General features: G+C 31.3%; 1 protein-coding gene across 2 annotated transcripts; it reads right to left on the bottom strand.

The window, feature by feature from the left end:
* Positions 1–842: 842 nt before the first annotated feature.
* LOC101249153 (BRCA1-associated RING domain protein 1-like) lies at positions 843–25,481 on the bottom strand. 2 transcript variants are annotated; one of them, XM_069292346.1, is made up of 9 exons: positions 25,248–25,475; positions 24,718–25,009; positions 24,420–24,520; positions 23,047–23,233; positions 22,837–22,946; positions 2,627–2,717; positions 1,950–2,115; positions 1,492–1,610; positions 843–1,335 (listed from the first exon to the last, which is right to left on the bottom strand). In XM_069292346.1, exons 2-9 carry the CDS (start codon positions 24,904–24,906, stop codon positions 994–996), a joined length of 1,305 nt encoding a protein of 434 aa, XP_069148447.1. In that variant the 5' UTR covers positions 24,907–25,009; positions 25,248–25,475; the 3' UTR covers positions 843–993. The 2 variants fall into 2 exon arrangements, with proteins under 2 accessions (XP_069148447.1, XP_069148446.1); XM_069292345.1 differs by having other exon boundaries at positions 24,718–25,481.
* Between the last annotated feature and the right edge of the window lie 343 nt (positions 25,482–25,824).

Consider the following 25,824-nt stretch of genomic DNA (forward strand, 5'->3'; position numbering starts at 1 on the left):
TTTAAATTTTTTCACAGAAGAATTTTGTAGTGAATCATTTTTAAAAAAGAGTTACTAACGACCACGCAAAGTGCAATCAAATTTATTAGTGTACAAATTAAATATCCAAGTTCGTGTTAATATTTTTTAACCAAGGGAACCATTTCTCTGCTTTCAGTATGTAATAATTAAATACCCAACTTCATGTTTGTTAATATTTTCCAACCATTAAGAACCATTTAGCATAAGGCTATAAATGAAAATAAATTAAAATTTTGGCATAATCTTTTTTTAACTTCTCTTGAGAACGTCTTATCCTAAGTTTAGGAATGTCAATTGAGCGGGTTAGATTAAAATTAAAAACAAGAAAATAGATTTGAAATAAAAACTATGTTGGGTCATGACCCACCAATTTTTTTTGGGCTCCATGGACTAAAAATGAATTATCATAAAAAGGCTTGAAACAAAAATGGAAATTTTTTAAAATATCAATATTTATCATTTAATAGGATCTCCTAATCACATTTTCAATATTTATTAAAAGTGTCAAGGAGAAACATGCAGTGTTTCAATGAAAAAATTGTTGAACTATTATTGAATACCATTAGAGTATATGGATACCTTGATAGTATATAAATACTACTAGAGTGTATATATACTATAATGATATTAAGGATGCAGAAGCAATGGTTCATCGTATAGAACAAGGAGACAGTCAGGTAAATAACTTGGACCGTGGGTTCATTCAGGAAAAATATACTGGGCTTAGTCCAATTTGAATAAATTGTTAGAACTTGAAACCAAGGTTGTAATATCTCTTTTTTAGTCCAATTTGAATAAATTGTTAGAACTTGAAACCAAGGTTGTAATATCTCTTTCACATTTATACACAAAATTTTAGCATTTAAGATTTTCAACTATATTTTCCAGGTGCAGAAAATGTACAACTACTTTTGTTCTTCTGCCATAAGTGGAAGTATTTCAGTTGCACAAAAAACTTGTTGCGATCACTCATTAGCAGAAAGGTACCAATTTACATGCAGCAATAGATTCCAGAATCCAAGTATGCTGAACAGTCTGAGAACCGATTTGCTCGGCTAGATCCTCAGCTTCTGCTAGTCTTTGCAGCAAAATTCTGATTTTTTCTTCAAAGCAACCTTGCGATAGATCACAGTTATATACGACTAGAGAAGATGGCTGAGTTCCCTGTGCAGCATGATTCTGTTTCACCAACTGCTCCTCACTCTGAATGACTGTGCCTCCAGCCTTCTCGACTAGATCTAACAGGTCACTTTTGTAATCTGGCATAAAATCTCCAATAAAATAAAACTCGAAACCATCAAAAAGCTTTGGCCCCTGTAACATAAAGGGATAATTGGTTACTCGATACTAAAGCTTTTAATATGTGCCACCTCAGTTGAGAACCAGAAAAAAAAATCTTTAGCCATCAAGCTTATTCACAAGGAATATAATAAACTAGTTTCTCTAGCGCTGCAATAACCAGATACTTACATTAGCTGAGGCCATTAACCTTCCAGCTTTGGGGCCCCCAGAACGGCCATAATTGACTAGACTTATTTCATAATGTTCTTCATTTACTGGACCATTTGCTGCAACACAAGCTTTTACCCCTGCAAATAAACAAGTTCCATGGTAGGAGAATGGAATTAAAACAAATTAATCATCCGTCTTTTCAATAGACAACTAATTAACTATTGACCCAGGCCAAGCAAACTATTTCCAAAAAAATGTCCACGCATTCAAAGTGGCTCTGGAGAAGTCACACATGTATCCAGGTATTTCCTTCTCTTCCCTCAACAACAAAACAACTTATTCTTATATCCCCCACACATTCTACTTTATTGCATTTCTTGATTCAATAGCGATTGAACGTTCACCCTCATTCCATGGAGAACCAAATGAAAAACCTATCCCACAAACAATTTTATATGACAGGAAACAGTGCTTACAGTCCATAGTTGGGATCCATTTTCCACTCAAAATCGCCATGAGAAATTTCATTGTTCTGGTGCATGCACCCTTTACATCAGTTGTTGCAACAACATGTGTGACATTTGGTCTCCAGAACTTGCACGCAGTTGCACCACACATATCATCAAATTTCACCAACATGTACTGCAAAATGTCAAAAAACCAATACGATGGATTAATAATGTCTGAAACGCACCATTTTCAGCTAACAATTCCAAGCAAAAAGAAGTAAAAATTTATTTTACTTCAAAGGCTTTCTCAAAATAAAAGGGCATTAAAGTAGGCTAAAGTACAAATACCATACAAGTAAGCAAATAAATGTGAACATACTAAAATAAGTGGATCTTTCATACATTGCTATTCCCAGGACATGCATCAATGATCAACCAGGATTAATACATCAACTAACGTTGACAAATGTAGAGTTAAACCATCTATGCATGACCATCAAAAGTTGACTCCTCTAGTATACCAGAGAGCTGAAATAATCAAATAAACAAAGGGTTTTTGACTGGAAACATGCCAATGGCAGTTCTCCATGTGACTTGTAACTGCATACATGATTGTAAGACTGATCAAACACTCTTAAATAGATACAAGGGACATACAATAGAACTAGCAGAGGATACAGTCACTGCAGAAAAGATAAACCAACCTTATCTTCTGAGGATAGAGCAGACCCACAAAGAACCCATTCTTTTGGTCCATCTGATGATCTTGCCCAAAAAGTCAATTGCTCGGTGGTTCTGCATGCACAATGGTCAAAAAGGAAGAGAGTTATGGACTTGCTTATAGATGAGGACAATTACCCTCATATTCTAATGACTATACATATCACAATTGCCCTTTGATTTACATGGGGAAAAAAATGATGTGTTATAGTATACAAGCAAGTTTTGTTATGTATTTCATGAATTAACATAAAGCTCTTCAACTAATAAACCCCGATATTATGTGGCTTCCTTCATGTAACGGAGCTTGATATCCAATATGTTCCAATAGATATGCCAGCTAACTTCTTGACAAGGATATTACTTCATTCAAAGTCTAGAAGAAAGAGAAAACAAAAACATTTTCCCAATTTTACACTAATGGATAAATCATAATGGACTACTTAATTTAAATATTTAACTAGACTTTTAAAACCTAAACAGATACACATCTCTTCTAGTGTACATATGTATGTGAAGATACTCCTATTAGACATACTAATACCTTAACAAGCCTCTTCTCCACATGACAATCAAATGAGATACATTTGCTTATCAAGAGCATAGTGAAACCTAATTATACCATCAACTCGAGCAGTTCCTCTTACAGCTTCACTTAACAAATTGCAACATTGTGGATTCACTACATTTCTATGACAAGAGATACCAACACCTTGTCATTCAATCAGGGTGGATCCAGGGTGAGGCTAGTATAGTGTTAACCAGTCTCTCCTTTTTTTTATTCCTTCAAAGACCAGATCTAAGTACTGTCGAGCAATCTCTTTAAAAAGCCTTCTATAAGGCGGGCTACAGTGGGTTCCATAGTTCTCTATCTAAAGAGGTTGAGACAGTTAGTCATCTATTCCTAAAATGCAAGAAAACTACACAACTGTGGAGGATTTTTGTTAGACTTGGAGGCATTAGCTGGGTCATGCCTAACAAAATAACTCACTTGTTATATGGTTGGGAGGAAGAAGGAGTACGAGCAGCAGACAGAGACAGATGGAGAATTGTCCCAACTTGCATCTGGTGGACAATATGGAAGGAAAGGAGTTCAAGATGTTCTGAAAGCAAAAACTGTGACCTACAGATGATCAAACTAAACTGTTTGACTTTTTTGTTTCTGGTGCAAACAAATATACTTGAGGATACCGACTCAATTATAGACGGGTCTTGTCAGGATTTTGAGTTGGTTTTTCTGTCTTTTGATATATATGCACATATGTTTTCAGTGCAACCCATGTACTGACTTGTCAATATACAGAAATGTTACCTTCTCAAAAGAAAAGAAAAAATAGGTGGTCCAAGTAGATTTTCAAGGATAATGGCTTCCCAAATGGATAGAGCGTTCCCCTCTAATCAAAAGCCTTTTAGCAGAAAGAGAGTCTTCAGTAACCCTGTCCAAACGAAGGGCTTCCTCTACCTTGAGTTCTGTTTGGAATTAGGCCTCCAGAATATCTTGTCTGAGGGAACTGACCTAAGCATAGCTCTCACTCTCAAATACAAATGTCAAAGAAAGGAGTTCCCTTGATATGTGGAAAAATGCTAAAAAAATAATTAGTTTATCATTGAAGGCTTTTGTCCTACTTATAGTATCAGTTCTCCCGCCAATACTTGTTTTTTAAATTAACCAAGTGCACATGCACTTTGTTGGCACTAAAAAAAGGTAATTCAATCCACTAGTGCAACTTAAGGTGCGCGGCCTCTTTTGACCAACTCTCAACTTCACATGCACCTACTCTTACTGGAAATCTCGTCTCTCGTAGGTCCAGTTCTGGTCTCTAACTAACTTACTTAATAGGCCAGGCCAGAAGAGAGACATTCAAAAAACCTGATTTCTTGTATAAAGAGTCTGACTCAAAAGATAAAAGTAGACCGAACTAAAAGAGATTTCACTTTTGTCGATTGAAAAGTGGTGATGCTCTTTGATTGTGTCCGCTTGCTTGATCATTTATCTTCTAGTTGTCCCCTAAGTCCCTTTCCCCTATTGAGTCTCAGTTTTGGATAGAGTCGATTACCTATCTTTCATTGTTTGAATGAGACTGTATGATGTCCTTTCATCGCAAATAGAATGCAACAAGAGAGAAAGCTTAGGAAATCTCGTATAAAAAGGAGGCTATGGAGTATGGCCCCTATCCTTTCATTTTACGGTAGTTGCCATGCTCATTATCCCTTAGGGCTAGATTCAGTAAAAAGGAGGCTATGGAGTATGGCCCCTATCCTTTCATTTTACGGTAGTTGCCATGCTCATTATCCCTTAGGGCTAGACCTCAGCTCAGATCATCCTCGAATGCTACCGATCCTTTCACCAAACTCTTCAAAGAGGACGCTGGCTTTCTATCTTTGAAGGGTTTACCAACAAACCAGAGGGTTAAGGATCTCACCTTCTTTTCAAATCAAAGAAAGAAGAGTCTTTTTATTCGGGCCTTTACCCACTTTCCTTTGTGTGGGAAGGTTGTGCAAATGAATCAATAGTCAAAGTATAAGAAAGATGGCATAGAGCATAGAATGAGATTGATGTTTTGAATGCCCTGTTTACTGGGGTTGTAATAGAAGGATTTCTGGCAATTTCTGAAGAGGGAATCAGACTAGTGTGTCACTGTTTTAGAAGAGGAAGCATAGCTGGCCCGTCGAACCATGTTTGTCAACGGTGAAAGAAAGCCCTAAAGTGAGGGACCTAGAGATAATATTTAACAACTGTCGATCGACATGACAATCATGCCTTCTTGAAAAGCCTTTTTCATTCCTTCTCCAAATAAATGAAAAGATAACTCTGGTGACATGGAAGTTGTGCTTGACACTCTCTTTCCTATTCCACTAAGCTAAGTGGTCTTTGTCTTTCTTGTTGGATGACTATTATGAAAAAAGATGACAACTACTCCAGTCTTTGGTCAACTCATGTTGATGCTAGAAAAGTTATTCATGTCGCCCACCCTAAGGACACAACGAAGATTAACCACTATTTTGCTCAAACCATTGCTACCTAAGTTATATAGTTGACTGCGAGAAGGACGGTTCAAGCTATGGTTGCCCCATGGGATGCTCCCTTGAAACCATTGTCCGGTCAATGCGAGAAAGAGAGGTGATGTAAACATAAGAATGGAAGGTTTGCCAATAAGCTGTCGGCCAATGATGGTTGCTCTTCTAGCTTTACCTATACGGCAAGGGAAAGATCAATAGAGAGGTGAGAAATTCACCGCACAAACTATCTGATCAAGTTCTCTTTTTTTCCAATCACAGGTAGCTGTTAAAGTCGTGCTTGATCATTACCTACATGCTCCGTTACAGCTTCGTTCATGTGTCAATCAATTGACACTGAAGCAAATAAGGAAGAGTTTTGATCACCGTGTGGGTGGTCTCAATCAGGGTTTCCATTTAGAACGAGTTTCTCCTTTTTACAAGATATGTTGGACTCGAGTCAAGGGTCAGTCAGAAACAACATCTCTACCTCCACGATGTACTGATAAAATTTGCGTACACTCTACCATCCCTAAACCCACTTGTGAGATTCCACTGGGTATGTTGTTGTTGAAACAATATTGAAGATGACAAAAAAAAGGTACAAAATTATATAAAAAAGTTAGAAACAAAAATTATCTATGTTTACCAAAGATATTTTAGAACGCTGAAATTAAACTCCTAAAAAATCTTCATATTAATAAAGAGAAAATAGTCATGCATACCCCATCCCACAACCTATTAGCTAATGACCAACTACACATATACTTCATAGAGTCCTATTACCCCCTGGACTACATAAAATGTAATAAATAAATCCTTAAGTGTTAAGTTGGCACAGAGAATGCATTTCACTCTCTCAAAGAGAATGAGTTGCCTTTTTTCTTTTTCTTTTAGAATATTTCTCCTTCTCTTTTTCCTTTTCTTTATCTTTCTCGTTATTTACCTAAACAACTATATCTCCTCGACCATTATCATTGTTGAAGGTTCATACATGAATGTCTGGTATGCAAAGTTACCAGCAATTGATGCATTTATGAACATAATTCTTCAATAGACTTGTTTAGAACACATCTAATAAATCAAATCCATTTTTAAAATGAAAATGATTTAGAAATAAATCATAGCGATAATGCAGTAATAGAAATTAATTCAAAATTAATTGAACAAAATAATGATGAGTGAATTAGATGAGTTAGTTTATTCTTTAGAAGACTTAAGTCTTTCAGAAGAAATAAATGTGCTCATGAATAGAGGGGAAACAGAAGGACCTCAAGAAAAATTCGAAGCTTCAACCTCGATAAAAAATGAATGGCAAGAACCAGAAAATGAAAATAAAAATTTTACAAATAAATCAAAAACAAATAATGATTTTACAAAAAATTATCATAACAATGATAAATCAAGATTTATGCCTAATAGACTACCCACAGGAGATATTAGCATACAATTCTTAGATTTAGAATGTAAAAGGAATTCAGAAAATAGCCTAGATCTTTGGTCTCAAATATGTTAATGCATTTCCTATTAGGAAAAGGAAATTATACGGATGAAGAAAAATATTTCATAATGATAAATACCTTTACAGGAAAGGTAAATGATTGGTTTTCAGGATTAACTGAAGATGCTGAAAATATAATTAAAAATGATACCTTAGAAGGATTAAAAAACTCTTTACAAGAAGGTATAAATAACCTTAAGCAATATATTACAAATGAATTCTTTGGAGGACAAGGAAATGAAAAGGAAAACAAAGAAATAATAAAAAATTTAGCAAAAGAAAAATTAGAAAAATTACAGATATGTAAAATGAGTTATATTAAAGAATACACTTGTGAATTCGAAGAATATTACTACAAGATATTTGATAGCGGTAAGGAAATGTTGCCTTATTTAGAAAAATACTATCAAAAATTACCAGGCTTTTGGGCCAAATATTTTAGAGAAGAATATGAAAAAGAAAACATAAAAGGAGACACTCTTGGTCAAAGAATAAGTTTCCTAAATAATAGATTAGGGCAGTTATGTATGTCACCTAATATGCAAAGGAAAGCTAAAAGAATTAATACACAAATCTATTGTAAAGATACACAGGCATCTACTCAATGGAGATGTGATGATAGACCTTTTAAAAGGAAAAAACAACTCAAGAAAGGGTTAATTAAAAAGAAAAAATTTACTAAACAAAAATACATACCAAAGAAAAGATATTATAAAAAGAAAAGAGAATTTGTAAAAACTAAAAGTAAATGTAAATGTTACAATTGTGGAGAAGAAGGACACAAAAGTTATGAATGTAACAAGAAAAGAGTAAAAATCTCAAAAATAGATAGATTAGAAATAGATTCAGACTTAGAATCTATAAAATCTATAAAAAGTGATGATTTCTTTGAAGAAATCTATGAAGAATATTCAACTAGTTCATAGGAGTCTGATTAAATGAATAAAGAAATACAAGAAAAGGAAGATTATGTACAGATATTAGATACAGAAGAAGATCACCATGGATATGCTTTAAAAGCAACTTTCGATGGAGAAACATTTAAGAAAATCCAAGGATTAAAATTAAATCTTAAAATAGAAGACAACTTATTAAGCAGAATGCAAAGGATTTTCACAAGAGATAAAATCTCTTATCATGAATATCAAGAAGTTGAAAAAGTAATAGAAATTACCCAAACTACAGGAAAACATAAGTTAAACTTATTAACAAAATCAATGATAAATCAAATATTAAGAAAAATTCCTGAAAAGAAAAGAAAGAAAATGAATTACGTTCATTTAGGAGAAATCCAAATATTGGTTAAATCAACCTTTAAAGAAGGAATAAATTGTCCAATAGTGATAAATTTATCCGATGAAAGATTTATGAACGCAAGAGAAGGAAATCTTGGAATAGTAGAAGGAAATTTAGCTTACAGTAAGCTTCTATTCACTTATTATCCAAGATATTGTATATCACTAAAAGACGCCGACTTTAATGATGCATTAAGTCTACATTTTCAGATCAAAAGGAATGATCTATTTAAACCAGGTAATCATATAATGAGTATATATTACCAAGCATTATACACAGTTACAAATTCAAATTATGGAAATGTGTATAAAAATAAAGAATCTATTGAAATAGATAGAGAATGTGCAGGAGTTGCTAGAATAATTGAAGCAGAAATTCAACAAGCACAAATTCCAGACGAATATGAAATTCGATTTGGAAAAACACATGAGATAGGGAGTACTACTAACCCTAGGCTTTCATTAGAATATGGAAGAAATTGCATCAGAAAAAGTATATCTAATAGATATCCTTTAAAACATGAATATTCAAATATATTGAAAATAAAAGGAAGAATATTCAATGGATTAGAATGGAAAAATCAGGATATTCTGATACAAACAGGAGCAACTGCAAATCATATTAAAGAATATCTTATAAATGGATTAACAGTTTACGAAAGAAAACAATACGTATACAAAACCTTTGAAGGTAATAATTTTAGTTGTAAAAATATGGTAGATTTACCTATACAACTAGACACAATAAGAATAACAGTCCCTTGTTATATTATAAATCATGAAAGTAATCAAGAATTAATTTTAGGAAATTTATTTCTAAATGATTTAGAAGACTATAACATAGAAAAAGATGGAATAGAAATGATATATAAAAATGAAACTTGTTTCTTATCAAAAATATAAATGCCAAAGGAAACAATTTTTAAGGTTTTAGTTTTTATAGAAATAACAATATATGATACAAAATTGACAACTTGTTGTCAAATAGATAACGGATCAGAAGCAAGTCTAGCAAAAGCTTTTTTAATAAAAGATTGGGACTTAAATAAAAATAATATCTCTATGATAGGAATCACAGGAGATAAAGAAAAATTAACAAAATCAAAAGAAAAGGTACAAAATAATTTTAGGATCGAAAATTGTTTCTATAAACAAATTGTTTGCTTATGATAAACTGGAAACAGATTTATTATTAGGAAATGATTTTATACAACAATTTCAGAATTATCATCAAACATTGTATATGATAAATCTGAAAACACCTTGTGGACATTATATCGAAGTCCCAAGAATACAAAATGTTTATAATCTTGAAAAACATAAAGATAAATATGAAAGAAAATATTTAGATAATTCAAGAAAAATTACTTGTAAATGTCTTAATTTAGAAAAAATTAAAGAAAATTTATAAAAATCATATGGGGAAAATCCATTAGAAAAATGGGAACAAAGCCATGAAAGAGCAAGTTTGATACTAAAAGATCCAAACATAATAATTAGGGTAAAACCAATGTTATATAATGAAGAGGATAAATTGGAATTTAAAGTCCAAATTAATGAGTTACTAAAGTTAAATCTCATTAGAATGAGTAAAAGTCCTCATAGTAGTCCAACATTCTTGGTAAGAAATCATGCTGAATTAAAGAGAGGAAAAGCAAGAATGGTAATAAACTATAAAGAATTAAACAAAAATTGTCTATTTGATGGATATTTTATTCCAAATAAAAACAATTTAATTAACCTTGCAAAAGGAAAAACTCATTTCTCAAAATTTGACTGTAAAAGCGGATTTTGGCAAATAAAATTAGAAGAGAATTCAGTTAAATTAACTGCATTTAGTACTCCTAATAGACATTACGAGTGGTTAATAATGCCTTTTGGATTAAAAAAAGCACCACAAATATTCCAAAGAAGAATAGATAAGATCATTTCAAAAGATAACTATTTAATAGTTTATATTGATGATATATTAATATGTTCTAAAACATATGAAGATCATTTAAAACATCTGAAAAAAATTTCAGAAAAATGTTTAAAAAATGGAATAATCTTAAGTCAGAAAAAAGGCTGAAATAAATAAAAATGAAATAGAATTTTTAGAAATGATTATTTCTAAAAATGGAATAGAACTTCAAGCACATATTGCTAAAAAAATTATAGAATTGCCTGATAAACTTACAACAAAACAAGATATCCAGAAATTTCTAGGTTGTTTGAACTATGCAGGAGAATTTATACCTGATTTAGCAAAGAAAAGAAATTTACTTCAAAAGTTAATAAGAAAATCCAACAGACTTGGTTGGACAGAAGAACACACAAAATGTGTAAAAAACTTAAAAGAAGAATGCAAAAATTTGCCCAAGTTAAGACTACCAGATGAAAGTGATAATCTAGTTCTACAAACAGATGCATCGGATTATCATTGGGGTGCTATTTTGCAAACAGGTCTTAATGAAATCTGCAGATACACAAGCGGTACATTTAATGACGCAGAAACAAGATATTCCACTAACGAAAAGGAATTATTAGCAATCGTAAAGGGAATTAGAAAGTTTTCTACATTTCTTTAACCAAAACAATTCATTATTAGAACTGATAACACTCAAGTTGCAGGACTAATAAACAATAAATTGCCTTCAGAACCTCAATACAGGAGACTTCATAGATGACAAGTTTTATTATCTTTTTATACCTTTTCTATTGAATACATAAAAGGAATTGACAATTTTCTTGCATATTTCCTATCAAGAAACGTCCTATATGGACAATTAAACGAAAATCCTAGTTAATAGGATATATGAAAGGATGAAAAAGGTGGATGAATCCATCGACGAGAAAGGACAAAAATTGTTCAAAATAAGAGATGAACTCTCTAAACTATCAGAACGATCTCGAATGTTGCAATACGAAATAAACCAACTTGGCACTGATCAAGCGGAAAACATGAGAGAATTTTTACTTCTCTGTGAACACTTGGACTCACGTCCAACTCAGAATTCAAATCTGAAAGAGAATATCATTCTCAACAAGGTGGCAGGAGATGTTTCACCAGCACCTAGTGCAAAAAACATCTCGACGGTATGCACGGATATGCCATCTTCATCCAAAAAGGATGTAAGAGAAAGCCGAGCAAATGAAGCTTCTAGCTTATCATCAGTTAAAACTGAAAAAATATCTGGAAACCCAGAAAGTAAAACTAACCCAGATTCTTCTGAAGCAAAAAAATTTTCTTCTTTGCAGGTACATCCAAAAGAAGAAGAGTATTTAAAATTCACTAAATACATTTACAATCTCCAGAACACAGTGGAAAAACATATGGAGTTTTGGGAACTACTAGTGTATTCCCTAGAATTTACAGCTCAATTATTTGAGTTCGAATTTTTTGATCGAGTTTACACAGGTCCAGACCATAAAGAGTTATCCCAACTACCATCCAGATTGTTCAACGCAATCAAGAATTTCAGCCAAGGCGATGGAGGAGTATACTGTAGATTCTATAGTATTGCAATGGAATGTCAAGACTCTCAGGCATACTATCCAACTCTCAACTACATAACAGTTGAGAAAATAAAAGATTTCAACGTTAAGGCTACGGGAGTTGATAAAAAACTTCCTTTTCTTAACAAAAAGTGGATACAAACCAGAAGGGCATTAGGAATAAAAGCCTTATATGCCATTTTAAACAGATTTTACTGAGATAACTTCAAGGTAATTGATCAAGATGTTGACTGGATATTAATCACCAAGGGAAATTCAAAGTCAGAATTACTTAAAGAAAGGATCCTTGATATCGAGCTCCATAGATTAGGGGCAACAGAGGAGACTTGGAAGCTAGCATGTAAAATGTTAGAGCATGAACACAATCGATGATGGAAGAAGATCGATTAAGAAGACAGACGTAAGCACTTACGTAGTTAAACAAAAACGTAAGCACTTACGTTTACAAAAGAAGAAGAAGACAAAATACTTTTCTTTTACAAAAGAAAAAGAAGATGCTCTGCGGCCACAACAAAAACAGCAGCCCATGTGAAAGAAGATAGAGACTTTTGACTCAGACGAGTCAATAATGGAATCTTTAAAGGAAGACCTTTAAAGATAAATAATTGTAAATAAGTCCCTCCTGATCATATATAAAAGGAGAGAGATATTATTGTAATAAGTAGAGTCAGTCGAAGTGTGAGTTTTACAGTAAGAAAAAATAAGAGTGAGTAGTTAACTTCTCCCGCTAGGGAAAAGTGTTTCTATTAAATGTCATATTAAGATATCTACTTATTATATGTAAGTAAGATTATATATATGAAATAAAAGTTTGTTTATATATCAATATTCTTCAAACTTGATAAGTAGTTCAAAATGGAAGTTGCGATTTCCAGCCTTTAGGAGGAATAGCGAGAAAAGTAGCCGTAAGAGTGAAGAAGGCGAAAAAAGCTATTCATGGCCGAAGAGGAGAAATGCTGAGGCATTGATAAGACTAATTATCAACTAGAGGAAGAAGGTATAAAAAACTATCTTTTATTAAGTATATTATAATCTTATATACATTTATAAGTTGTTATCTTGATTAAACATTAATAAAAATTACTTAGTATCTGTAGGGATTAAATCATATTATGATTCAACAACATGTTTTGTATAAATATATCATACTATTTGCATAAATACGTATAAAAATGAAAATTATACAATCACACTTACATAGCGTAAGAAAAAGAGCATGGAAGCATAAGATAGCTTTGCATCATATAAAAAAAGCAATTTCTCAAATGGAAAAAGTATATCAACATTCTAATTATAGATATGGAAATTTAATTATCTCAATTTACGAGATGAGAATGTATAAAATACAAGAACAATATGAGTATATGAATGCTTTACTTATATTAAAAAATCATATGCTTTAACAGGGTAAATAAATAAAACTGCAAGCAATCATCTAATTATGCAGTAAAAAGCATATGATTTTTTAATATAAGTAAAGCATGCTTATACTCATATTGTTCTTGTATTTTATACATTCTCATCTCGTAAATTGAGATAATTAAATTTCCATATCTATAATTAGTGTGTTGATATACTTTTTCCATTTAAGAAATTGCTTTTTTTATATGATACAAAGCTATCTTATGCTTCCATGCTCTTTTTCTTACGCTATGTAAGTGTGATTGTATAATTTTCATTTTTATACGTATTTATGCAAATAGTGTGATATATTTATACAAAACATGTTGTTGAATCATAATATGATTTAATCCCTATAGGTATTAAGTAATTTTTATTAATGTTTAATCAAGATAACAATTTATAACATGTATATAAGATTATAATATACTTAATAAAAGATAGTTTTTTATACCTTCTTCCTCTAGTTGATAATTAGTCTTATCAATGCCTCAGCATTTCTCCTCTTAGGCCATGAATAGCTTTTTTCGCCTTCTTCACTCTTACGGCTACTTTTCTCGCTATTCCTCCTAAAGGCTGGAAATCGCAACTTCCACTTTGAACTACTTATCAAGTTTGAAAAATATTGATATATAAACAAACTTTTATTTCATATATATAATCTTACTTACATATAATAAGTAGATATCTTAATATGACATTTAATAGAAACACTTTTCCCTAGCGGGAGAAGTTAACTACTCACTCTTATTTTTTCTTACTGTAAAACTCACACTTCGACTGACTCTACTTATTACAATAATATCTCTCTCCTTTTATAGATGATCAGGAGGGACTTATTTACAATTATTTATCTTTAAAAGTCTTCCTTTAAAGATTCCATTATTGACTCGTCTGAGTCAAAAGTCTCTATCTTCTTTCACATGGGCTGCTGCTTTTGTTGTGGCCGACAGAGCATCTTCTTTTTCTTTTGTAAAAGAAAAGTATTTTGTCTTCTTCTTCTTTTGTAAACGTAAGTGCTTACGTTTTTGTTTAACTACGTAAGTGCTTACGTCTGTCTTCTTCATCGATCTTCTTCCATCATCGATTGTGTTCATGCTCTAACATTTTACATGCTAGCTTCCTAGTCTCCTCTGTTGCCCCTAATCTATGGAGCTCGATATCAAGGATCCTTTCTTTAAGTAATTCTGACTTTGAATTTCCCATGGTGATTAATACCCAGTCAAAATCTTGATCAATTACCTTGAAATTATCTCGGTAAAATCTGTTTTAAATGGCATATAAGGCTTTTATTCCTAATTCCCTTCTGGTTTGTATCCACTTTTTGTTAAGAAAAGGAAGTTTTTTATCAACTCTCGTAGCCTTAATGTTGAAATCTTTTATTTTCTCAACTGTTATGTAGTTGAGAGTTGGATAGTATGCCTGAGAGTCTTGACATTCCATTGCAATACTATAGAATCTACAGTATACTCCTCCATCACCTTCGCTGAAATTCTTGATTGCGTTGAACAATCTGGATGGTAGTTGGGATAACTCTTTGAGGTCTGGACTTGTGTAAACTCGATCCAAAAATTCGAACTCAAATAATTGAGCTGTAAAGCTCGGAATTCCATTTGGGAATATGGAAATTCTAGGGAATAAACTAGTAGTTCCCAAAACTCCATATGTTTCTCCACTGTGTTCTGGGAGATTGTAAATGTATTTAGTGAATTTTAAATACTCTTCTTCTTTTGGATGTACCTGCAAAGAAGAAGAAAATTTTGCTCCAGAAGAATCTGGGTTAGTTTTACTTTCTGGGTTTCCAGATATAAATATTCCGGGGAAAATAACAAATTTTATAGAAAAAAACAGATAAAATTGACAAAAGAATAAGTCAAAAATATATTAAAAAATTATTGAATAAAAAATCAGTTAGTGAAAATACTTACCAAAAAGGAAGTATGGATGAAATATTAATACAGAAATTCCTAGAAAAACAAAAAGGAAAAGAAAAATATATAGAAAATGAAAATGATTTAGAAATAAATCATAGTGATAATTCAGTAATAGAGATTGATTCAAAATTAATTGAACAAAATAATGATGAATGAATTAGATGAGTTAGTTTATTCTTTAGAAGACTTAAGTCTTTCAGAAGAAATAAATGTACTCATGAATAGAGGGGAAACAGAAGGACCTCAAGGAAAATTCGAAGTTTCAACTTCGATAAAAAATGAATGGCAAGAACCAGAAAATGAAAATAAAAATTTTACAAATAAATCAAAAACAAATAATGATTTTACAAAAAATTATCATAACAATGATAAATCAAGATTTATGCCTAATAGACTACCCACAGGAGATATTAGCATACAATTCTTAGATTTAGAATGTAAAAGGAATTCAGAAAATAGCCTAGATCTTTGGTCTCAAAATATGTTAATGTATTTGCTATTAGGAAAAGGAAATTATACGGATGAAGAAAAATATTTCATAATGATAAATACCTTTACAGGAAAGGTAAATGATTGGTTTTCAGGATTAACTGAAGATGCTGAAAATATAATTGAAAATGATACCTTAGAAGAATCAAAAAAACTCTTTACAAGAAGGTATAAATAACCTTAAGCAATATATTACAAAAGAATTCTTTGGAGGACAAGGAAATGAAAAGGAAAACAAAGAAATAATAAAAAATTTAGCAAAAGAAAAATTAGAAAAATTACAGATATGTAAAATGAGTTATATTAAAGAATACACTTGTGAATTCGAAGAATATTACAACAAGATATTTGATAGGGTAAGGAAATGTTGCCTTATTTAGAAAAATACTATCAAAAATTACCAGGCTTTTGGGCCAAATATTTTAGAGAAGAATATGAAAAAGAAAACATAAAAGGAGACACTCTTGGTCAAAGAATAAATTTCCTAAATAATAGATTAGGGCAGTTATGTATGTCACATAATATGCAAAGGAAAGCTAAAAGAATTAATACACAAATCTATTGTAAAGATACACAGGCATCTACTCAATGGGGATGTGATGAACAACTCAAGAAAGGGTTAATTAAAAAGAAAAATTTTACTAAACAAAAATACATACCAAAGAAAAGATATTATAAAAAGAAAACAGAATTTGTAAAAACTAAAAGTAAATGTAAATGTTACAATTGTGGAGAAGAAGGATACAAAAGTTATGAATGTAACAAGAAAAGAGTAAAAATCTCAAAAATAGATAGATTAGAAATAGATTCAAACTTAGAATCTATAAAATCTATAAAAAGTGATGATTTCTTTGAAGAAATCTATGAAGAATATTCAACTAGTTCATAAGAGTCTGATTAAATGAATAAAGAAATACAAGAAAAGGAAGAGTCTGTACAGATATTAGATACAGAAGAAGATCACCATGGATATGCTTTAAAAACAACTTTCGATGGAGAAACATTTAAGAAAATCCAAGGATTAAAATTAAATCTTAAAATAGAAGACAACTTATTAAGCAGAATGCAAAGGATTATCACAAGAGATAAAATCTCTTATCATGAATATCAAGAAGTTGAAAAGGTAATAGAAATTACCCAAACTACAGGAAAACATAAGTTAAACTTATTAACAAAATCAATGATAAATCAATTATTAAGAAAAATTCCTGAAAAGAAAAGAAAGAAAATGAATTACGTTCATTTAGGAGGAATCCAAATATTGGTTAAATCAACCTTTAAAGAAGGAATAAATTGTCCAATAGTGATAAATTTATCCGATGAAAGATTTATGAACGCAAGAGAAGGAAATCTTGGAATAGTAGAAGGAAATTTAGCTTACACTAAGCTTCTATTCACTTATTATCCAAGATATTGTATATCACTAAAAGACGCTGACTTTAATGATGCATTAAGTCTACATTTTCAGATCAAAAGGAATGATCTATTTAAACCAGGTAATCATATAATGAGTATATATTACCAAGCATTATACACAGTTACAAATTCAAATTATGGAAATGTGTTTAAAAATAAAGAATCTATTGAAATAGATAGAGAATGTGCAGGAGTTGCTAGAATAATTGAAGCAGAAATTCAACAAGCACAAATTCCAGACGAATATGAAATTCGATTTGGAAAAACACATGAGATAGGAAGTACTACTAACCCTAGGCTTTCATTAGAATATGGAAGAAATTGCATCAGAAAAAGTATATCTAATAGATATCCTTTAAAACATGAATATTCAAATATATTGAAAATAAAAGGAAGAATATTCAATGGATTAGAATGGAAAAATCAGGATATTCTGATACAAACAGGAGCAACTGCTAATCATATTAAAGAATATCTTATAAATGGATTAACAGTTTACGAAGGAAAACAATACGTATACAAAACATTTGAAGGTAATAATTTTAGTTGTAAAAATATGGTAGATTTACCTATACAACTAGACACAATAAGAATAACAGTCCCTTGTTATATTATAAATCATGAAAGTAATCAAGAATTAATTTTAGGAAATTTATTTCTAAATGATTTAGAAGACTATAACATCGAAAAAGATGGAATAGAAATGATATATAAAAATGAAACTTGTTTCTTATCAAAAATATAAATGCCAAAGGAAACAATTTTTAAGGTTTCAGTTTTTATAGAAATAACAATATATGATACAAAATCGACAACTTGTTGTCAAATAGATAACGGATCAGAAGCAAGTCTAGCAAAATCTTTTTTAATAAAAGATTGGGACTTAAATAAAAATAATATCTCTATGATAGGAATCACAGGAGATAAAGAAAAATTAACAAAATCAAAAGAAAAGGTAGAAATAATTTTAGGATCGAAAATTGTTTCAATAAACAAATTATTTGCTTATGATAAACTGGAAACAGATTTATTATTAGGAAATGATTTTATACAACAATTTCAGAATTATCAACAAACATTGTATATAATAAATTTAAAAACACCTTGTGGACATTATATCGAAGTCCCAAGAATACAAAATGTTTATAATCTTGAAAAACATAAAGATAAATATGAAAGAAAATATTTAGATAATTTAAGAAAAATTACTTGTAAATGTCTTAATTTAGAAAAAATTAAAGAAAATTTACAAAAATCATATGGGGAAAATCCATTAGAAAAATAGGAACAAAGCCATGAAAAAGCAAGTTTAATACTAAAAGATCCAAACATAATAATTAGGGTAAAACCAATGTTATATAATGAAGAGGATAAATTGGAATTTAAAGTCCAAATTAATGAGTTACTAAAGTTAAATCTCATTAGAATGAGTAAAAGTCCTCATAGTAGTCCAACATTCTTGGTAAGAAATCATGCTGAATTAAAGAGAGGAAAAGCAAGAATGGTAATAAACTATAAAGAATTAAATAAAAATTGTCTATTTGATGGATATTTTATTCCAAATAAAAACAATTTAATTAACCTTGCAAAAGGAAAAACTCATTTCTCAAAATTTGACTGTAAAAGCGGATTTTGGCAAATAAAATTAAAAGAGAATTCAGTTAAATTAACTGCATTTAGTACTCCTAATGGACATTACGAGTGGTTAATAATGCCTTTTGGATTAAAAAACGCACCACAAATATTCCAAAGAAGAATGGATAAGATCTTCTCAGAAGATAACTATTTAATAGTTTATATTGATGATATATTAATATGTTCTAAAACATATGAAGATCATTTAAAACATCCGAAAAAAATTTCAGAAAAACGTTTAAAAAATGGAATAATCTTAAGTCAGAAAAAAGGCTGAAATAAATAAAAATGAAATAGAATTTTTAGGAATGATTATTTCTAAAAATGGAATAGAACTTCAAGTACATATTGCTAAAAAATTATAGAATTTCCTGATAAACTTACAACAAAAAAAGAAATCCAGAAATTTCTAGGTTGTTTGAACTATGCAGGAGAATTTATACCTGATTTAGCAAAGAAAAGAAATTTACTTCAAAAGTTAATAAGAAAATCCAACAGACTTGGTTGGACAAAAGAACACACAAAATGTATAAAAAACTTAAAAGAAGAATGCAAAAATTTGCCCAAGTTAAGACTACCAGATGAAAGTGATAATCTAGTTCTACAAACAGATGCATCGGATTATCATTGGGGTGCTATTTTGCAAACAGGTCTTAATGAAATCTGCAGATACACAAGCGGTACATTTAATGACGCAGAAACAAGATATTCCACTAACGAAAAGGAATTATTAGCAATCGTAAAGGGAATTAGAAAGTTTTCTACATTTCTTTTACCAAAACAATTCATTATTAGAACTGATAACACTCAAGTTGCAGGACTAATAAACAATAAATTGCCTTCAGAACCTCAATACAGGAGACTTCATAGATGGCAAGTTTTATTATCTTTTTATTCCTTTTCTATTGAATACATAAAAGGAATTGACAATTTTCTTGCAGATTTCCTATCAAGAAACGTCCTATATGGACAATCAGACGAAAATCCTAGTTAATAGGATATATGAAAGGATGAAAAAGTTGGATGAATCCATCGACGAGAAAGGACAAAAATTGTTCAAAATAAGAGATGAACTCTCTAAACTATCAGAACAATCTCGAATGCTGCAATACGAAATAAACCAACTTGGCACTGATCAAGCCGAAAACATGAGAGCATTTTTACTTCTCTGTGAACACTTGGACTCACGTCCAACTCAGAATTCAAATCTGAAAGAGAATATCATTCTCAACAAGGTGGCAGGAGATGTCCCACCAGCACCTAGTGCAAAAAACATCTCGACGGTACGCACTGATATGCCATCTTCATCCAAAAAGGATGTAAGAGAAAGCCGAGCAAATGAATCTTCTAGCTCATCATCAATTAAAACTGAAAAAATATCTGGAAACCCAGAAAGTAAAACTAACCCAAATTCTTCTGAAGCAAAAAAATTTTCTTCTTTGCAGGTACGTCCAAAAGAAGAAGAGTATTTAAAATTCACTAAATACATTTACAATCTCCCAGAACACAGTGGAGAAACATATGGAGTTTTGGGAACTACTAGTTTATTCCCTAGAATTTCCATATTCCCAAATGGAATTCCAAGCTTTACAGCTCTATTATTTTAGTTCGGATTTTTGGATCGAGTTTACACAGGTCCAGACCTCAAAGAGTTATCCCAACTACCATCCAGATTGTTCAACGCAATCAAGAATGTCAGCCAAGGCAATGGAGGAGTATACTGTAGATTCTATAGTATTGCAATGGAATGTCAAGACTCTCAGGCATACTATCCAACTCTCAACTACATAACAGTTGAGAAAATAAAAGATTTCAACGTTAAGGCTACGGGAGTTGATAAAAAACTTCCTTTTTTTAACAAAAAGTGGATACAAACCAGAAGGGCATTAGGAATAAAAGCCTTATATGCCATTTTAAAGAGATTTTACCGAGATAATTTCAAGATAATTGATCAAGATTCTGACTGGGTATTAATCACCAAGGAAAATTCAAAGTCAGAATTACTTAAAGAAAGGATCCTTGATATCGAGCTCCATAGATTAGGGGCAACAGAGGAGACTTGGAAGCTAGCATGTAAAATGTTAGAGCATGAACACAATCGATGATGGAAGAAGATCGATGAAGAAGACAGACGTAAGCACTTACGTAGTTAAACAAAAACGTAAGCACTTACATTTACAAAAGAAGAAGAAGACAAAATACTTTTCTTTTACAAAAGAAAAAGAAGATGCTCTGTCGGCCACAACAAAAGCAGCAGCCCATGTGAAAGAAGATAGAGACTTTTGACTGAGACGAGTCAATAATGGAATCTTTAAAGGAAGACCTTTAAAGATAAATAATTGTAAATAAGTCCCTCCTGATCATCTATAAAAGGAGAGAGATATTGTAATAAGTAGAGTCAGTCGAAGTGTGAGTTTTAGAGTAAGAAAAAATAAGAGTGAGAAAGTTTTAATATGAGTGAGTAGTTAACTTCTCCCGCTAGGGAAAAGTGTTTCTATTAAATGTCATATTAAGATATCTACTTATTATATGTAAGTAAGATTATATATATGAAATAAAAGTTTGTTTATATATCAATATTCTTCAAACTTGATAAGTAGTTCAAAGTGGAAGTTGCGATTTCCAGCCTTTAGGAGGAATAGCGAGAAAAGTAGCCGTAAGAGTGAAGAAGGCGAAAAAAGCTATTCATGGCCGAAGAGGAGAAATGATGAGGCATTGATAAGACTAATTATCAACTAGAGGAAGAAGGTATAAAAAACTATATTTTATTAAGTATATTATAATCTTATATACATGTTATAAGTTGTTATCTTGATTAAACATTAATAAAAATTACTTAGTATCTGTAGGGATTAAATCATATTATGATTCAACAACATGTTATGTATAAATATATCATACTATTTGCATAAATACGTATAAAAATGAAAATTATACAATCACACTTACATAGCGTAAGAAAAAGAGCATGGAAGCATAAGATAGCTTTGCATCATATAAAAAAGCAATTTCTCAAATGGAAAAAGTATATCAACATACTAATTATAGATATGGAAATTTAATTATCTCAATTTACGAGATGAGAATGTATAAAATACAAGAACAATATGAGTATAAGCATACTTTACTTATATTAAAAAATCATATACTTTTTACTGCATAATTAGATGATTGCTTGCAGTTTTATTTATTTACCCTGTTAAAAATAACAGGGTATATAAATGTTCATGAATATTTTGGAGAGATAAGAATGATGGGTTTTTAAATTGACGTTACGAGTTGATTTTGGCTCTATTTGGAACTTGACAGGTGATGGCTCAGAGAAGATGACAACAATTTTGTATGGATAAAGTAGTGCATTAGATTTGATTCTGATTTGTTAGACACATAAGAATTTTTTAAGGTAAAACAAATGGTGTTTTATAGTAATTAGGACTGAAATGATGATTTTGAAGAAGAAAGGAAGATGAAGAAGAAAAAAGAAAAAGATTAGCTGATGAAATACACGTGTCAAGCGTGCGTATTTCACCATAAAACACATGACTGATTATGACATTTTAGGGTGGAATCAATTTCACTTTGAAATGGTTCAAGAGGTACCCATGAATCATAGGTGTGTAGTTGGTATTCGCTAATAGGTTGGGAGGCAATTGACTATTTTCTCTATTAATAATAAAGTTTTTACAACAACCTCCAAGGTAATGTATTGCAAACAAATGCCGAACATCTTGTTAACTAGAATTAATTTTTCTTTTTAAAAATAATAATGTTATTTTGAAGTCAAAGTAGTAGTGTACATTATTTATATCTAGAAAACTAGTATAAAATTTTGATGGTACTAGGAAGTTACACCAGTTTCAAAATTAACAAAACTTAAACCAAGGAGTTTAAGGCAGGTGGGTAGATTGAAGTAGTAGCACACAGGTTTTAAAATTCATATGATGATGTTTTCATCATACTCAACAACTACCAATAATTTAAGAGCCGATAGAAAAAAAAATAGTAAGTGCCTTAATTACTCTTCTTACAGGGGAGAAGCCTTTGGATGCATTTCCCTCCTGATATGTTCTATAGACTTTGACTTCTCACTTGGAAATTTAACAGATTTATGAACTGGGCACAGCATCACAAAGTTCTCCTGTAATTAAATATGTGAACTTTTAAGGGAAAATAAGATGATGAAAACTTTACAATGCTCAATTTGATAAATATGTTAACTACTAGTTGTATTTACTTACCATATCCCATTGGCAATCCTGGATTTCAAATGCACAGGGCACATGATAACTCCTCCTGCAAGACGTCATGTAGCAGCCAAGCGCTGCACCCTTCATGCCACAACTACTACACTTGAGTTTTGTAGCTCTTGCCAACTCGGTGTCCAAATTTTTTATAATTTCTCCTTCATAATATACTTGAGGTGTCCTGTAACCAATGAAATTATGTTCTGAAAAGGTATCCAATCAAACCTAACTTACCTAAGTTTATTGACTAGCAAATAATTGTGGCGTTCACAAATAAAGCAGCACACCAAAGGATCAACGGAAATATGAAGTAATATAAGAATGAGATTTTGCTTTAGCAGTGGAGATACAAGTCATGTAGTGAAACAGCCTTTACGTGTTGCCTGATTAGCTCTATATGAGTTAAGCCGTATCTGGATTATTCAAATATGACTAAATTCACTAAAAACACAGTTTCATAAGCACAACAGATTACGATGATCGATTGTTACAACCAAAGGTTACTAAACACATTTGGATTGTCCGATTGTGTTCTTGGTGCATCTGCAGGGAGGAAACTCATGCTCATATGTTCTTTGATAGCTCTATTCCCAGGATATCTGGAAGATTCTACTACATTGTATGGGACTTAATAGGCAGATCGGATCATGGGAGGCTGAGGTAGGGTGGCTGTCAGTCAAGGTGAACAATCGAAGATCTATGAATGCTATCATGGGGTTTCTATTTGTAGCCACTGCTATCATCTCTGGTTAGATCAAAAAAGTTGAGAGTCAGTCAGAAAGCACATGATAGCAAAGCTATCATTAGAGTCATAGTTATATAGTTACATATAGTGGGTAAATGGACAAGCTGTTTAGATAGGCTTAGTTGTTTTCCTTGTTTTTAGACTTGGTTCTGTTTTGTTTAGCTGACCAACTAGCCATAGTTTCCTCTTGGTTATTTTTGAGGATCTAACTCTAGTGTCCAATGAGCTAGTATGTGAATATTGACACTTCTATTAAATAAAAAGAATTTGTTAGACCAACAAAAGAAGGTTCCTTTTTTTCTCCAACTGCAATTGTCCATAACATCTATCCACAGCTAAATAATTCAAGCATAAAGATGAAGAGACATAATGCATTTAAAGTCCACTTGTTCCATCTCATCCTGTTATCCAACACCTACATAAAGAAATAAAGTGATTGCACAGGATTGAGCTGTCACTTAACTGCTACTTAAAGCTTCCCTTTATCAGTTGTGCAATAATCAAACATTATTATGTTTTTTGAAATGGCAAGTAATTATAAAACAAAAATATGTCTGGAATATCTAGCAAAGTGATTTTTTTTTTATGAAGAATATCAAGCAAAGTGATTTAAACCACCTACCATTCAATGCACTTACTGTGCACACATATGACTTTGGAAAGAGAAGTAACATTACCCACAACTTCCCTTCCATTTGCAAAGTACAAAAAAGGTCCAGTTTTCTGCAAATATTTGACAAAAAATGAAAAAATTAGTATCAAGAATGGGCTACATATAGCAGAATATGTGCAGATAAATAAAGGAGTGGACCACAAAATAATTAGATAACTTTCTAAATGATAGCAGTGGAGTGAGTATTAAGAAAAGTATAAAGCAAGACAGCTGATAGCTTGAAGTTTCCCCTGTACTGATAACTCACCTCTGTGGTCTTAGCAGAATAACAGAAAGCACAAACACTTGCTTTCGGAGGATGTTGATCTATAACTGCTTTTGGCTGAACAACATTAGGAGATTCACATATTTTATACTCCCAATTGCAGTTGGAATCAGCAACAATTTCAGAACTAGGGCATCTTTGGAGAATATGATCATGACTTTCTAAGCTCATTTCGGACAAACCAGAGTTTAGTTTCTTTTGCTGCTTAATATCTATTTCATGAAATATGTCTTAAACCCCCAACTATTTGTCAGTATCCTGTACAGACTATATTCTGGAAAAAGAGGATCAAATTTGTGTAAAGCGTCAAAAAAAAAAAGAGAAGAAAATCATATAGGAGAGAATACTAACAAAAACTTTTGCATGTTCCATTTTTTCAATCTAACAAACCAATTAAAACTCATTATAACCCAAGAATCACAAAATCATTAGTTAGCAAGCATGAAACTGCTGTTCCCCTTGATTCGTCCTACTAAACTGCTTCTTTGTTTGAAAAGTCGATGGTTTCTTACCTTTACTGATTGTCAAGGCAAAAAGTGAGGTTTTCTCTTGCTTCCAGATGATTTGAAGCTATAAAAATCTTGAATTGATAACGCCACAGAATATATGGATAAAAATTTTGGTGCTTATTTGGATTTCCAAGGGATAATCCGTTGCCTACTAGTGTACGAAATGGTATTGTTACCAAAGAAAAATAACTATTAGTTACTCGGTTTTAGAAACCATGTCTACTTTAATTTGAAACCGAGTTAAAAGAAAATACTTTTTAATCTTGTCGTTCTAAATTAAGCTTATGTTAATGAAGCAAATTTTTCTTTAATGTGGTCTTTAAACATGTCACATGAAAAGTTAAATTTAAAGTGTTACCAAAAAAGAAAAAATAGTTATTTTTTCTGAAACAGACTAAAAAGAAAATAGAATCATTTTTTGAAACGGAAGAAATAGTATATATATTTTTATTTATTTTATACCATATTAGAAGCATGAGTTCCAATGTGATATCAACGTGATTATTTTTAGGTATTATATCTCAAGATAAGGATATGTTTGTCATTTTGTTTCTTAACTTTGTATTATCATTTAAGGACG

The sequence above is a fragment of the Solanum lycopersicum genome, chromosome 12 (assembly GCF_036512215.1).
Source record: "Solanum lycopersicum chromosome 12, SLM_r2.1".
Lineage (NCBI taxonomy): Eukaryota > Viridiplantae > Streptophyta > Magnoliopsida > Solanales > Solanaceae > Solanum > Solanum lycopersicum.